This window comes from Bubalus bubalis, chromosome 6, assembly GCF_019923935.1.
Source record: "Bubalus bubalis isolate 160015118507 breed Murrah chromosome 6, NDDB_SH_1, whole genome shotgun sequence".
NCBI classification, from domain to species: domain Eukaryota; kingdom Metazoa; phylum Chordata; class Mammalia; order Artiodactyla; family Bovidae; genus Bubalus; species Bubalus bubalis.
The window spans coordinates 18,852,815-18,864,425 of NC_059162.1; the positions used below are offsets into that span (position 1 = coordinate 18,852,815).

Genomic DNA, 11,611 nt, shown 5'->3' on the forward strand with positions numbered 1-11,611 from the left:
GGCCAGCGCGCCCCACCCGCAGGACGACTGGATTCTTTGATTTCCACACTCACTAAAAGCAAACCCGAGAGAAAGGGCACGAAAATATTCGAGAGCATTTGAGTAGGAAGAGTTTACAATATCGTTCTCTCAGGGGGCGGGTGGAGGCCTGGAGCGAGGCTACTCCGCATAGCCAGAGAAGGGTGTGTGCGCTGCGCCCGGGGTGTGAGTGTGGCGGGGGGAGAGGGAGGAGGGCAGGAAGAGGAGGGAGGGGAAGAGGTGGGGTGAGCCGAGGCCCTGACACCCGCCCAGGCTCCTCCTGCCTCCCCCCGCCCCCCCTCCCCCACGTACTAAGGCGCCCTGCCCGCGGCGCTGTGCTCACTGGCCGCGCGTCCCCGCCAGCCGAGCGTCCCCGCTGCGCCTCCCGCCAAGGTGAGTCCTGCCCGCCGGTCCCGGGCGGTCCCCGGCCCCACATCCCGCGCCCGGGTAAATCCCCACATCGGCGGCTCCCGCTCGCCAGGCGGTCTTCGCCGGGCGTCCCAGGTGTGGAAGTAGGACGATGGTGGTGGTCGGGCGTCGGCTGGGCATGCGGGGGTATCCTCTCCTCGAGCTCTGGGCCACACCCCAGCTGGGCGAGCACCTCCCCTGTCCCTCCCCGGCGCGACCCCCCAGACCCCCAGAGGAGGGAGCACTTGGCCTTTACTAGTATTTCGGTGTTGGTGCCCCGGGGTCTGCTCTCTCCTACCTTTTGGTATATCTTTATTTACACCCCTTCCTGCTTTTCGACTAGTCTCCCCAATTACCCGAATCCCTGTTTCTGGCCCCCTGTCCTGGCCGGCTTGTTTCTTTGTGGGCTCCGGCTGCAGGTCTGTGCAAATGTTCGTAGTCTTCTAGCTGGAGGGCCCGTGCAGACTCGGAGAGGGCTGGCGGGTTCTCTGCCTAAAGGACACCCCTCTGTCCCTCTCCTCGAAGCTTCAAGGTTGGGTTTCCTGTTATTTGTCTGCTAGACGAGAAGTTTCTCTCTACCAGCAGAGGGAAGAAGGTCCTATTTGTTTTCCTTATAACACAGTTTTGCTGAGGGGGTAGTGGGGAGCCACCACCTTCAGCCACCACTGAAGTGGGTTTTGTACTGAAACGGTTTCCTTCTTGCTATTTTAGTTAAACAAGTGGAACTATACAGAGATAGAGGAAGAGCAAGTTTAATGAAGGATCTAACACCCCAGATTAACCTGGCCCAGTACAATGAGCTGTTGGTACCTGGACACAATTTGAGCCTGGCAAAGGACTGGTGCTTCGCCCCAGACCTGAATACCGCACTTTCCAGCCTCCGGCGGTCTCCACCTAACTGAAACCCAGAATCTGCCTTGTTGGGCGGGGGTGGAGGGGCCGGCAGAGCAGCTAGCCCTGTGCCAGGCACCACGGGGCCCTGGGCCAGGCTCTGGAATACGTTAAGCCCACCCGCTTTCCTCCCTTGAGGTTTCTGCAGGGCGTGGTTAGCACAAAGGGCTCCGGATTCTCCTAGTGGAAGCCTGTGACTCAGTTGTGAGACCATGTGGGTGTGGCCTGGATGGTTCCAGACTCTCTCTGCAGATGGTTCAGACAGAACACTCCCTGAAGGAAAAGGGGAACTGTGCCATTTTAGAGGGCATTTTCCAAGAGGAAATGAGTCACACCCGGACAGGCCGGCCATCTGAAGGAGAGGTTTCTTGACTGAACTGTGGTTGAGGACAGGTTAGATTGGTAGGGTCATGGCGTTTCAGCTGCTGCGTTATCCACCTGGATGCCCACTGGCAGGCTGCCTCAGCTTTATTTGGGAGGTAGCGCTTCTCATTGAGAGGTTTGCAGTTACTGCAGATTCTTTTTCCCCTACAGCATGAGTTTCAACCTGCAGCACTGGACTTATATCCTGCCCTTCAGGTGAGGCCAGGCCCACAGAAACACCCTGTCAGTGATCTTTGCCTCCAGCGTGTTTCATCAAATTGCAAAAGGTGATGCCAGGCATTAGGGCAGGAATGAATTCATAATTCATCTGAAATATCTTCATCAGCCCTGCCCCCACAGATTCCTGTCCGGTTTCTATTTAATCGTCTCTTCCAAGTGATGTATTCCTCCCTTGACAGCCAGAAGCTACTTTCTTCACTGTGGTCCTTGATTCACCATTTGGAGATTCTTATTTTGGTTCTTCAGATTTTCCTGATGGTCTTCTGGGCATAAAGCACTCTGATTTCTAGGTGATACTCTTCCCCGGCTTTTCCTGCATACAACATCGGATGGCCCCCTTTCCTCCCATGTCTGGCACCTGGCCAACCTCTCCAGCAGCTACTCTCCAGTGAGGTCAGGGCTTGGGCTGGGTGGAGCTGAGACTGAGTGCCTCTTGACTTTCCACGGACGGCTCCAACCCTGTGACTTTTTTAGAGCACTACCCACTTGGTATGGCCTTGATCCAGTCCAGTCTTTTAAAGTTGAAGGAAACAATAGAATCCTTTCAGAGATATAAAGTGTAGATTAGCACTCAGACTGCTAGGAAAGCTGATCTTTTTAGAGTCTTAAGCTTCTCATTTTTCTGGGACTCAACAATTTAGGACTCTCACATCAAAAGCAAAAAGAATGAATTTATTTTTAACAATTTTCAGCACTTCCTGGCCCTTTATTAAAGAACTACCACCTAATCCAACAATGGATTTAATAACTGTTGTCACAATGGCTGTTGTTTGCCAGTTCTGGCGGATACCTGACAACTCTTCAAGGAAAATTGGATGTACTCTGTTAGCGTAGAGAAGGCCTCAGAGTTCTTCCTAGTGGATTGTATCTGGAACTCTTCTTTTGCTGCTCATTTTCTTAATGGGAAAATTTTATGTTTGGTGAAAGGTGGGAGAGACAGCCTGGATTAGATCCATTGCTTCAACTCACTTTTTCTGAATTCCCTTTAGGGATCAAATTCAATAATGCCTTCGGGGTTCAATTCCCGATCCCACCCCCCCATCCCCCACCCCCTTTTTTTTTTCTTTTTAAAATCATCAAAAAGAAGGACACCTAAAACACATTTTTAGATAACATGTTTGTTTTTACTAACATTCTGCCAATTGTTTTCTGGGTGGGCTGTAAGAAAACTAGGGTATGGACAAGACACAGAAGAGATCAGACTTCTTACTCTTTGGAAATCTTTTTGAAATTATGGCCTGGATCTGGGCATGGGTCCAGAGCAAACATTTGATATTGCTTAGGAGCAGACACTTTTCTAAGGAGGACCCCTACTTCCCTGCTATTCCCAGAAGGATCAAAATTTATATTATTGTCAATTTCCTACTTACTAATTCATTGAGTAGACTCTGAAGGCAGGGTGCTGGCTTCTAAGACTCTGCTTCTGGAGCCCACAGTTTAGTGGAGAAAGACACAGAAGCACAGTTAACTAGAATTCAGGACATATTTTAAAATAGTATGACCTTAGCTGGTGAACTCCCCAAAGTCAAGCACCATGGGGGTGGGGGCTGTGGAAAGGGGGCCCGCATAAGCCTAGTCATGCAAAGTAGGTTCTCAGTGTAGGTATAGCAAAAATTGAATTCCCACCACTGTAATTAAGTTTGTAGAGCCCAGAATTTTTTTCTGAAGAGACAGTTACACGAAGAAACCTATGTGAGCATCCACTCTTCAGACCTGTATAGGAGAAACACAGACATCACAATAAAATGATTTCAGTAAAAACGTGAGTGACCAACAATGAGGTAGTTAGCAGCTTGTTGAGCTCACAGTGAGAAAGCAATCAAGAGGGATAAACCAAAACTAGAGAAAAAGTGTTGGGTGACCAGACCTGTTTAGCAGGACACACCATTTTCTCCTACACTATGGAATGTACTCTACTGTTGATTCATTGACTGACCCTTTCCAGGCCCTTCCCAGCCCTCACCTCCTGCTCTGCTCCAGTGGCCAGGGTTTCAGCCCAGACCTGGGTAATCACACCTGCACCTCAGCTCCAGCCAACGGAATTGTTTGATTCATTCATTCGCTCATCAGCAACACTATACCACTATTTAGTGGTTTCTAGACAGAACAGAATAATAGCCCTTACCCTATAAAAACTTAAATCGAGGATGGAGAGGCAGATAAATGATGAAATGGCAGTAGGTTGTCTGGGGAACAGAGAGGATGCCGCTGCCTCTCAGCCCAAGGCCATCCAGTAGAAATGTTTCCGAGCCGGAAGCTAGAGTAACACCCCTACCTGGGGGTGGAGCTCGGGTGGCTGGAGAATGGCCGCGGTGGGCGGAGGCAGTGATGGAAACGCCAGATTCAAGTTCCTGAACTGCTGCTTTAGCAACCAATCCATCTGCCCAGCCCGGGTGAGCCACGCCCAAGATGGGAGGGCCTGGCGGGCTGCCTCAGTAGGGCTACCACCACACTCTGGAAGAACTGGAGGATCCATCCACTAGCCAAGAGAATAGTGTTCATGACATCTTCCCCTTTTCCTTCATCTTACTCTAAAATCAGTGTGCTGGCTTCACCTTCAAAACCGAATGACTTGCTCCTAGCCCTGGTCCGTGCCCTCGGGAGCCGTGGTTACTGATGAGAGGGTGGTCATCTCTGATTTTCAAACCTATTTCTGCTTCCACAACCTTAGATCTCCCGAGTATCCTCTGTTCTGCATTCTTATTGCAGAAGGTCTACCGAACAAACGGGCTCCCCAGGTGACTCAAGTGGTAAAGAACCCACCTACCAATCCAGGAGATGCAAGTTCAGTCCCTAGGTGGGGAAGATCCCCTGAAGAAGGAAATGGCAACTCACTGCAGTATTCTTGCCTGGAGAATCGCTTGGACACAGAGCTTAGCAGACTACAGTCTATAGGGTCGCAGAGTTGGACGTGACTTATCTACTGAGTACAAGCACTAAGGAACAAACTGAGAGTCTGCGCTGGCTGCTGTGGCCACAGCCCACGTGCTCAGTAAACAGCAGAGGGGGATCCAGTGGGGGCAGAAAAGCTCCCACAGTTCATAGTAAGCACAGACCATCCCTGCCTGGGTTTGGAGTGTCCTGAGACCTGAGTGCTCACTCCAGGAAGGAGAGCCTCACTCTCTTGAAGAAGGTATTCAAGGGTGGCCAGGACTTCCTCAGCTTACAACCTGTATTTCTTAGAAGTTCCTGAAGTAGCCTGTTTCCTGTCTCAGGATTCATTTTCATGCTGCAATTCCCTTTCTTACTTCTCTGGCTTTGCAGTGCATTTTCCTTCTGTTCTGCCCTGTGAAGAAAGTGAACGAGCTGTCCCACAGCCAGATCAGCTTCTGAGATCTTTGGGCATTGACTGTGAAGTGCTCTGGCTGTAGAGCTTGGGCACAGGTATTTTTAAACCCCTGGTATCTGACTCCTGAGATATTTCCTGAGAACTGAAGTGGGATGCCACAAGTTTCTCCCAAAGGTGACTCACTCAGTTCAGTTCTCTTAGTTACCTCTTATGCTGCTGGACTTGCAGAGCCAATCCAGGCGAGGCTGACTCCCTCTAAGCCACTGCCATGTGAAGCCAGATACTGGCCGTGTCAGGAGAGAGGAGAAAGGATGTGAGTCCTCTGGAATTCATCCCACAGTGGACCTTGAATTTGCTGCTCTCTCCATGAGAAGTCTTCCAGATGAATCATGCCAGATTCTGGCTTATAGTATTCTCTAGAGTAGCACATTCTTTGGCATGCTGATTCCTGTACTTTTCTGGGGATTGAGGGGTAGGACTTTCAACTCAAAGTGTAATTGCTCAATCCTTGTGTTCACCAGCTCCACCTTCTCCTCGGTAAAATATAGCATTTAGGGATCTGTGTTGAGTATACATATGTCAGCAACAGGAACCAGAATGAATGCATGTCTCCAGTTCCTATTGAGACTCTTCAGGAGAAGATGCCAGCCTCCCCTTCAACCACTGCTCTAAACCAAGGGTCCCTATCCTCTGGGACTGTGGACCAGTACCCGCTGTCAGATCAGTGATGGCATTAGATTAGAAATAAAGTGCACAATAAATGTAATGCTCTTGAATCATCCTGAAACCATCCCCCATCCCCCTTCCCCATCTGTGGAAAAACTGTCTTCCACAAAACCAGCCCCTGGTGCCAAAAAGTTTGGGGACTGCTGCTGCTGCTGCCGCTAAGTCACTTCAGTCATATCCAACTCTGTGCGACCCCATAAACGGCAGCCCACCAGGCTCCCCCGTCCCTGAGATTCTCCAGGCAAGAACACTGGAGTGGGTTGCCATTGCCTTCTACTCTAAACCAATTCCTAACCTTTTTTTTTTTTTTTGGAGTAGTATATTAGTCTCGATTCAATTTCATCTATTTCCTATCCAGTAGTGATTTTAGTTGGTGTAAGCCAAAGCTACTCTGTTCTTGCTGAAGCATGCCTTCCAATTAAGCAAAATTCACCGGGCTCCTCTTAAGTATCAGGCATTGGGCCTTGATGAGACAAATGCCCCCAGATTATTATACCTGAATATAATGATCTGACAAGTCCTTTCCTTTTTAAGCTATTCACAATGTAAAGCTCTTCCTTTCCCACTGCACCTCAGACTGTGAGAGTAGCTCTTCTGTCTAGTGCTGCCAAAAATATATCAGATCCCCAAAGTGATTAGTATATACCGTTACTTGTTCCTTCTCAAGGCTTTGGGTAGCTTATATTTGGGTAGGGCAACTGATGTTGCTACCAAAGATGCAAATGAGTTTGTTACGATCAATAACAAGTTCAGAACTTTAGTAAAGAATACAAGGAATTCCCTGGAGATCCAGTGGTTAGGGTTCCTCACTTTCAGTGAAGTGGCTTGGGTTCAATCCCTGGCCAGGGAGCACAGATCCCACAAGCCATGCTGTGTGGCCAAAAAAAAAAAAAGTGCTCAGAAGATGAAATTCATTTTTAAGCAGATTTCTAAACCCTAGAATGAGACCAAACAAGGTCTAGTGAAGCTTGGAGGGTTGAAGTTCTTTTATTAATGACGCTTGAGTGTGGCTGTTGGTATTCAGCCATGTCCACATGGAAGAGTCCCATTTACCAGCGCCCGCCACCACCGCCACCAAGAGAAGTGGTGAGACATCTGTTCTCTCAGTAGGTGCTTTGTCAGTTAAACGAAGGGGCACTGATCTTGCTTTTCCAAATGATCAGAGTTTTTATTCTTCATTATGCAAACTTAGCAGGCAACTAGATAAAACCCCTCATTCAGAGCACCAGTATCTGAAGTGCCTGTTTCCATCAGCAGGAGGAAGGCCCAAAACCTGGGGTGAATTGGAAAAGGATTGAATGGCTGAGCTCTTCCAGTCATTCTCAAAAGACTGGTAATTCATGTCACTTAATGTAGCCTTGGGGCAACCAAGCCATGTGGGTCTACAGCTACTGAGCTCGTGTGCTCTAGAGCCTGCCTGCGGCGACTAAGACCCAAGACAACCAAATAAATAAATGAATAAAATTTTTTAGAGTTAATGTATATTGTTTCTTTCCATCCTTTAATAGGTTTCAACAGACTTTATCAAAATGCCGTCTCAAATGGAGCACGCCATGGAAACCATGATGTTCACATTTCACAAATTTGCAGGTGATAAAGGTTACTTAACAAAGGAAGACCTGAGAGTACTCATGGAAAAGGAGTTCCCTGGATTTTTGGAAGTAAGTATTGAAAGGCACAGAAAGAATCCGTTATAATGCTTCTGGGCCCCGTTTCCTTTCCCTTCCTCTTTCTAGCCCTTCGCGGTGGAAGTCACTACTAGAAAGGTGTTTTCATTCATTTAGTTATTAAACGTTATTGAGTGCCTCCTGTTTGTAAGATACTATGGGAGGAAACAGACAGTAAAGAAGACATATAGCCCCTGCTCTTAAGGAGCTTACAGTTTGGAAGTGAAATGAGACTACACACAAATCATAATACGAGGTGTTAGAAAGATTCCTTCTGGAGTCACTGTGTCCATTGAGACAGAGTTGCAGGAAAGAAGGTCTTTCACCTGAGTAATCGTCCAGGTTGCCTTGTTGCCCTCAGGTCCATAAACCTGGCACTGGAGGTGCCCCGTCCTGGTCACATCCACTCATGTCCCTTCTTAAAGTAAATCCCTTTAGATAAAGACTTTCAAACTTTTTCCCAACACTACTCTAAACGAATGGTGTCAAGCATCTGCTGAATGAGAGCCAAGCATCGCTCCAGAAAAAACTGCTTTTCACATTGATAATGCTATGAGAACACAGGAGCACAGTCTGAGTTTATGCCTGCGCTACTAGATTGAAATGCAAACCCCTCTCTGCCTGCCACAACCAGAGTCACTTAAAGGGATCAGGACTGTACTTGGTGTAGAACATTGCATTAGCCTATAAAGGGTGAAGGGAAAGTGAAAGTGTTAGTCACTCAACTGTGTCCAACCCTTTGTGACCTCATGGACAGTAGCCTACCAGGCTCCTCTGTCCATGGAATTCTCCAGGTAAGAACACTGGAGTGGTTGCCATGCCTGTCTCCAGGGGACGAACTTCCCGTGGAGGGATCTTCAGGATCTTCCTGACCCAGGGATCGAACCTGTGACTTCTGCATTGCAGGCAGATTCTTTACCATCTGAACCACTGGGGAGGAGATGGTAAAAGGCAGAGTCCTGCCTCTTGTCATCTGCATGGTAAACAGCAGTAGTTAAGCCCCTGACTCCTGACTCAGTAAACATAAGGTTTCATAGGACATGATGATTTATAGGTTATCAGTATCAGTCAAATAAACAGATAGAAATCACTTAACTTGTATCTTAGAGCTGCAGTCACCACAGTGCTAGCCTAGAATGAGTTAGAGGACACTGGTGCTCTGCTTTCTTACAGTTCTGCGATACAAACCCAGACCAGGACCCTAACTAACACTGGGAAGGTTGCTTCAGCTTTCTGTGCCTCAGTTCAGGCGCTCTGTAAAATGAGAGGCTGGACATGATTATCTGCAAGACCACTCTCACTTTCTGTGATCCTTCTAGGCAAGCATAAAATTCAAGGACAAAATGTGCTCATTGTAAACCTGCCCATCACACAAAGAAGCTCTCAGTCTGCTTCTAAACACTCGTTAATTGTGTTGTTACATAAGTTAGAAGCCAGGATGACTATCACATGAGACAAAGACCCTTCCTAAAGGCTTTGTGGTTCGATAAAGTGTTCAACACAGTTCGGAACATGGCAGTACAATTTATTCTAAGCATGGGGTCATAATTCCGGCACACCCACACTGGCTACACTGACAGAGCGTTGTGTTTCTAAACCTGATCCCTGATGTCATCCAAACTGCACTGCTTGTGACCACAGCCAGGAAGCTGGGGTTGAGGCCAGAATTAACTGAAACCCACCAAAAGAGGGAGGTAGCTGCATAGACAGGTTATAGTTGACTGCTTAGGGCATGTTGGAAATGCTGCTGCTTGCCTTAAAGGGTTTCTGAGCGCACTTTATATAAACATCCAGCACACTTGAGACAGTATGTGTCAGTTCCCTTACTCAAGTATGCAGTCAACAGGACTCATAAATGCTTTACCTGAGCCCTTAGTGGTTTTTTTTTTGGTTTTTTTTTTGGTTGTACCACACAGCATGTGGGATCTTATTTCCCTGAGCAGGGATCAAACCCACCCTTCTGCATTGGAAGCACAGAGTCATAAACACTGGACCACCAGGAAAGTCCCCCTGACCCCTTTAACACCTGTAAATGGCCATATTTACTTCTGGTTGATGGCACGGACCCTACAGGAGAAACTACACTTTCCCACTTCTAAGCATCAACACTATGAAAAGGAGTAATTAAACCAATCACCCATGAAAGTAAGGGAAAAGAAAAAACAAAAGGGATCTTACCTATTCATTCCAGTTCCATGCATTTGTGCTAAGAGTTGTGGGGAGTTCTATGACTCCATCACATGTTCTACTTTGAAACACATCCAATGTAAAACATCCAAGAAAGAGTATAGTATGACATAGAGTGGCCAACTCATTAAGAACAGAAGCAATTTTAGAGACACTCTAGTCCAGCCTCAATTCTTAGCTGTTACATGAAGGTCCACCAAGGTGTGTGACTTAACTTACCTGGCTAATATAATATTAAGTCACACTAGGTTGGCCTCAGCTGTGCCAAGAAAAGAGGACCAACTGCCTTTCCTCTTTAAATCTAACCCATCCCAGGGTATCGTTAGCATTGCTTCAAAATCCATAGGACATAGATCTGAAATTTACTCCCTAAGTCATCTCATGAGGTCTTTCATAAGGAGTTTCTTTTTTAAGGACTTGACCATGCTATAAGGAATGAAAATTTGTTAAGAGAATGTAAATTTAAAAACTGTGGTAACAGACTTCCCTGATGGCTCAGATGGTTAAGAGTCTGCCTGCAGTGCAGGAGACCCGGGTTCGATACCTGGGTCAGGAAGATCCCCTGGAGAAGAGAATGGCTACCCACCCCAGTGTTCTTGCCTGGAGTATTCCATGGACAGAGAAGCCTGGCGGGCTGCAGTCCATGGCATTGGGAAGAGTCGAACACAACTAAGGAACTAACACTTAACTCCATGGTCCATACCTTCAAAATAATTTGTATGGCAGAGGCCAACACAATATTGTAAAGCAATTATCCTCCAATTAAAAGAAAAGGAAAAAAAATTTGTGATAACAGTTGGACTGTGAGTAAAGCAGGTCAGATTTTAAGTGGACTGAGAATTCAGAGTCGTGGATCTCCCTTCTCTGGCACTGTATCTCCTCTTTCTCCTCTTTCTAGAAATAGACTGTTTCTAGTCCTTGAGTTACATAAAAGAATGCCATGGAAACCTCTTTCCTAGCCTGCAATAAATATGAATTTACTGAAATGCTCTCTCAAAGCAGAGAAGTACATTTAGAAGACCTCCAAATATCACTGTGATCTAAAGCAGGAATTCAAATATTTTGAGGAGAGTATACATATAGTAGTCAGCAGGACAAATCAGAGAAGCTCGTCACTGCAACCACTAACTGACGGTTCTTGCTTCTGTTCTTTTTTTCAGAATCAAAAAGACCCTCTGGCCGTGGACAAAATAATGAAGGACCTGGACCAGTGTCGAGACGGCAAAGTGGGCTTCCAGAGCTTCTTTTCGCTAATCGCTGGGCTCACCATCGCATGCAATGACTATTTTGTAGTACACATGAAGCAGAAGGGGAAGAAGTAGGCAGCACTGAGCAATTACTCCCACCCTGATAAGAATTCTCATAAAGGGTCACTTAAGGACTCTGCCCCACAGCTTCCCCTGTATAAGGATTTCTGAGCAGATGGGACCCATAGAAAATGTACAAATAAAATCCAACTCCATTTTGAGAAGCAGAGAAAGAAAAGTCAATTAAAGCCAGATAAGCTTTTGATTTTTATATTGCTTGCATCCTCTTGCTCAATAAACAAATTCCTTTTTTAGTTCTGAATTGCAGACAGAATGCTTATTTCTTCTTCAGAAATGCTTTTTCCTACATGTCCTTGAGCATCTTGCATGAGGCAGAGCTCTTTCCACAGAACCTGCAAGATGAGAAAGCATTCTCCACTCAGGCTTGCAGTCTAACTTCTCAAATTGACCTGCCCTTGTCTAGGTAGCTGTGTCTAGCTGAAGGACAAAACCTTCAAGGATTAAAAGAATGCACTACAGGAATATATTCCAACTTTATAATTTCTGAGCATAGT

The 11,611-nt window shown here is 46.8% G+C and overlaps 1 protein-coding gene across 1 annotated transcript; it reads left to right on the forward strand.

The window, feature by feature from the left end:
• Positions 1–256: 256 nt before the first annotated feature.
• On the forward strand, positions 257–11,358 carry S100A10 (S100 calcium binding protein A10). Its single transcript, XM_025287823.3, has 3 exons — positions 257–411; positions 7,444–7,596; positions 10,950–11,358. Exons 2-3 carry the CDS (start codon positions 7,465–7,467, stop codon positions 11,109–11,111), a joined length of 294 nt encoding a protein of 97 aa, XP_025143608.1. The 5' UTR covers positions 257–411; positions 7,444–7,464; the 3' UTR covers positions 11,112–11,358.
• The last annotated feature ends 253 nt before the right edge of the window (positions 11,359–11,611 follow it).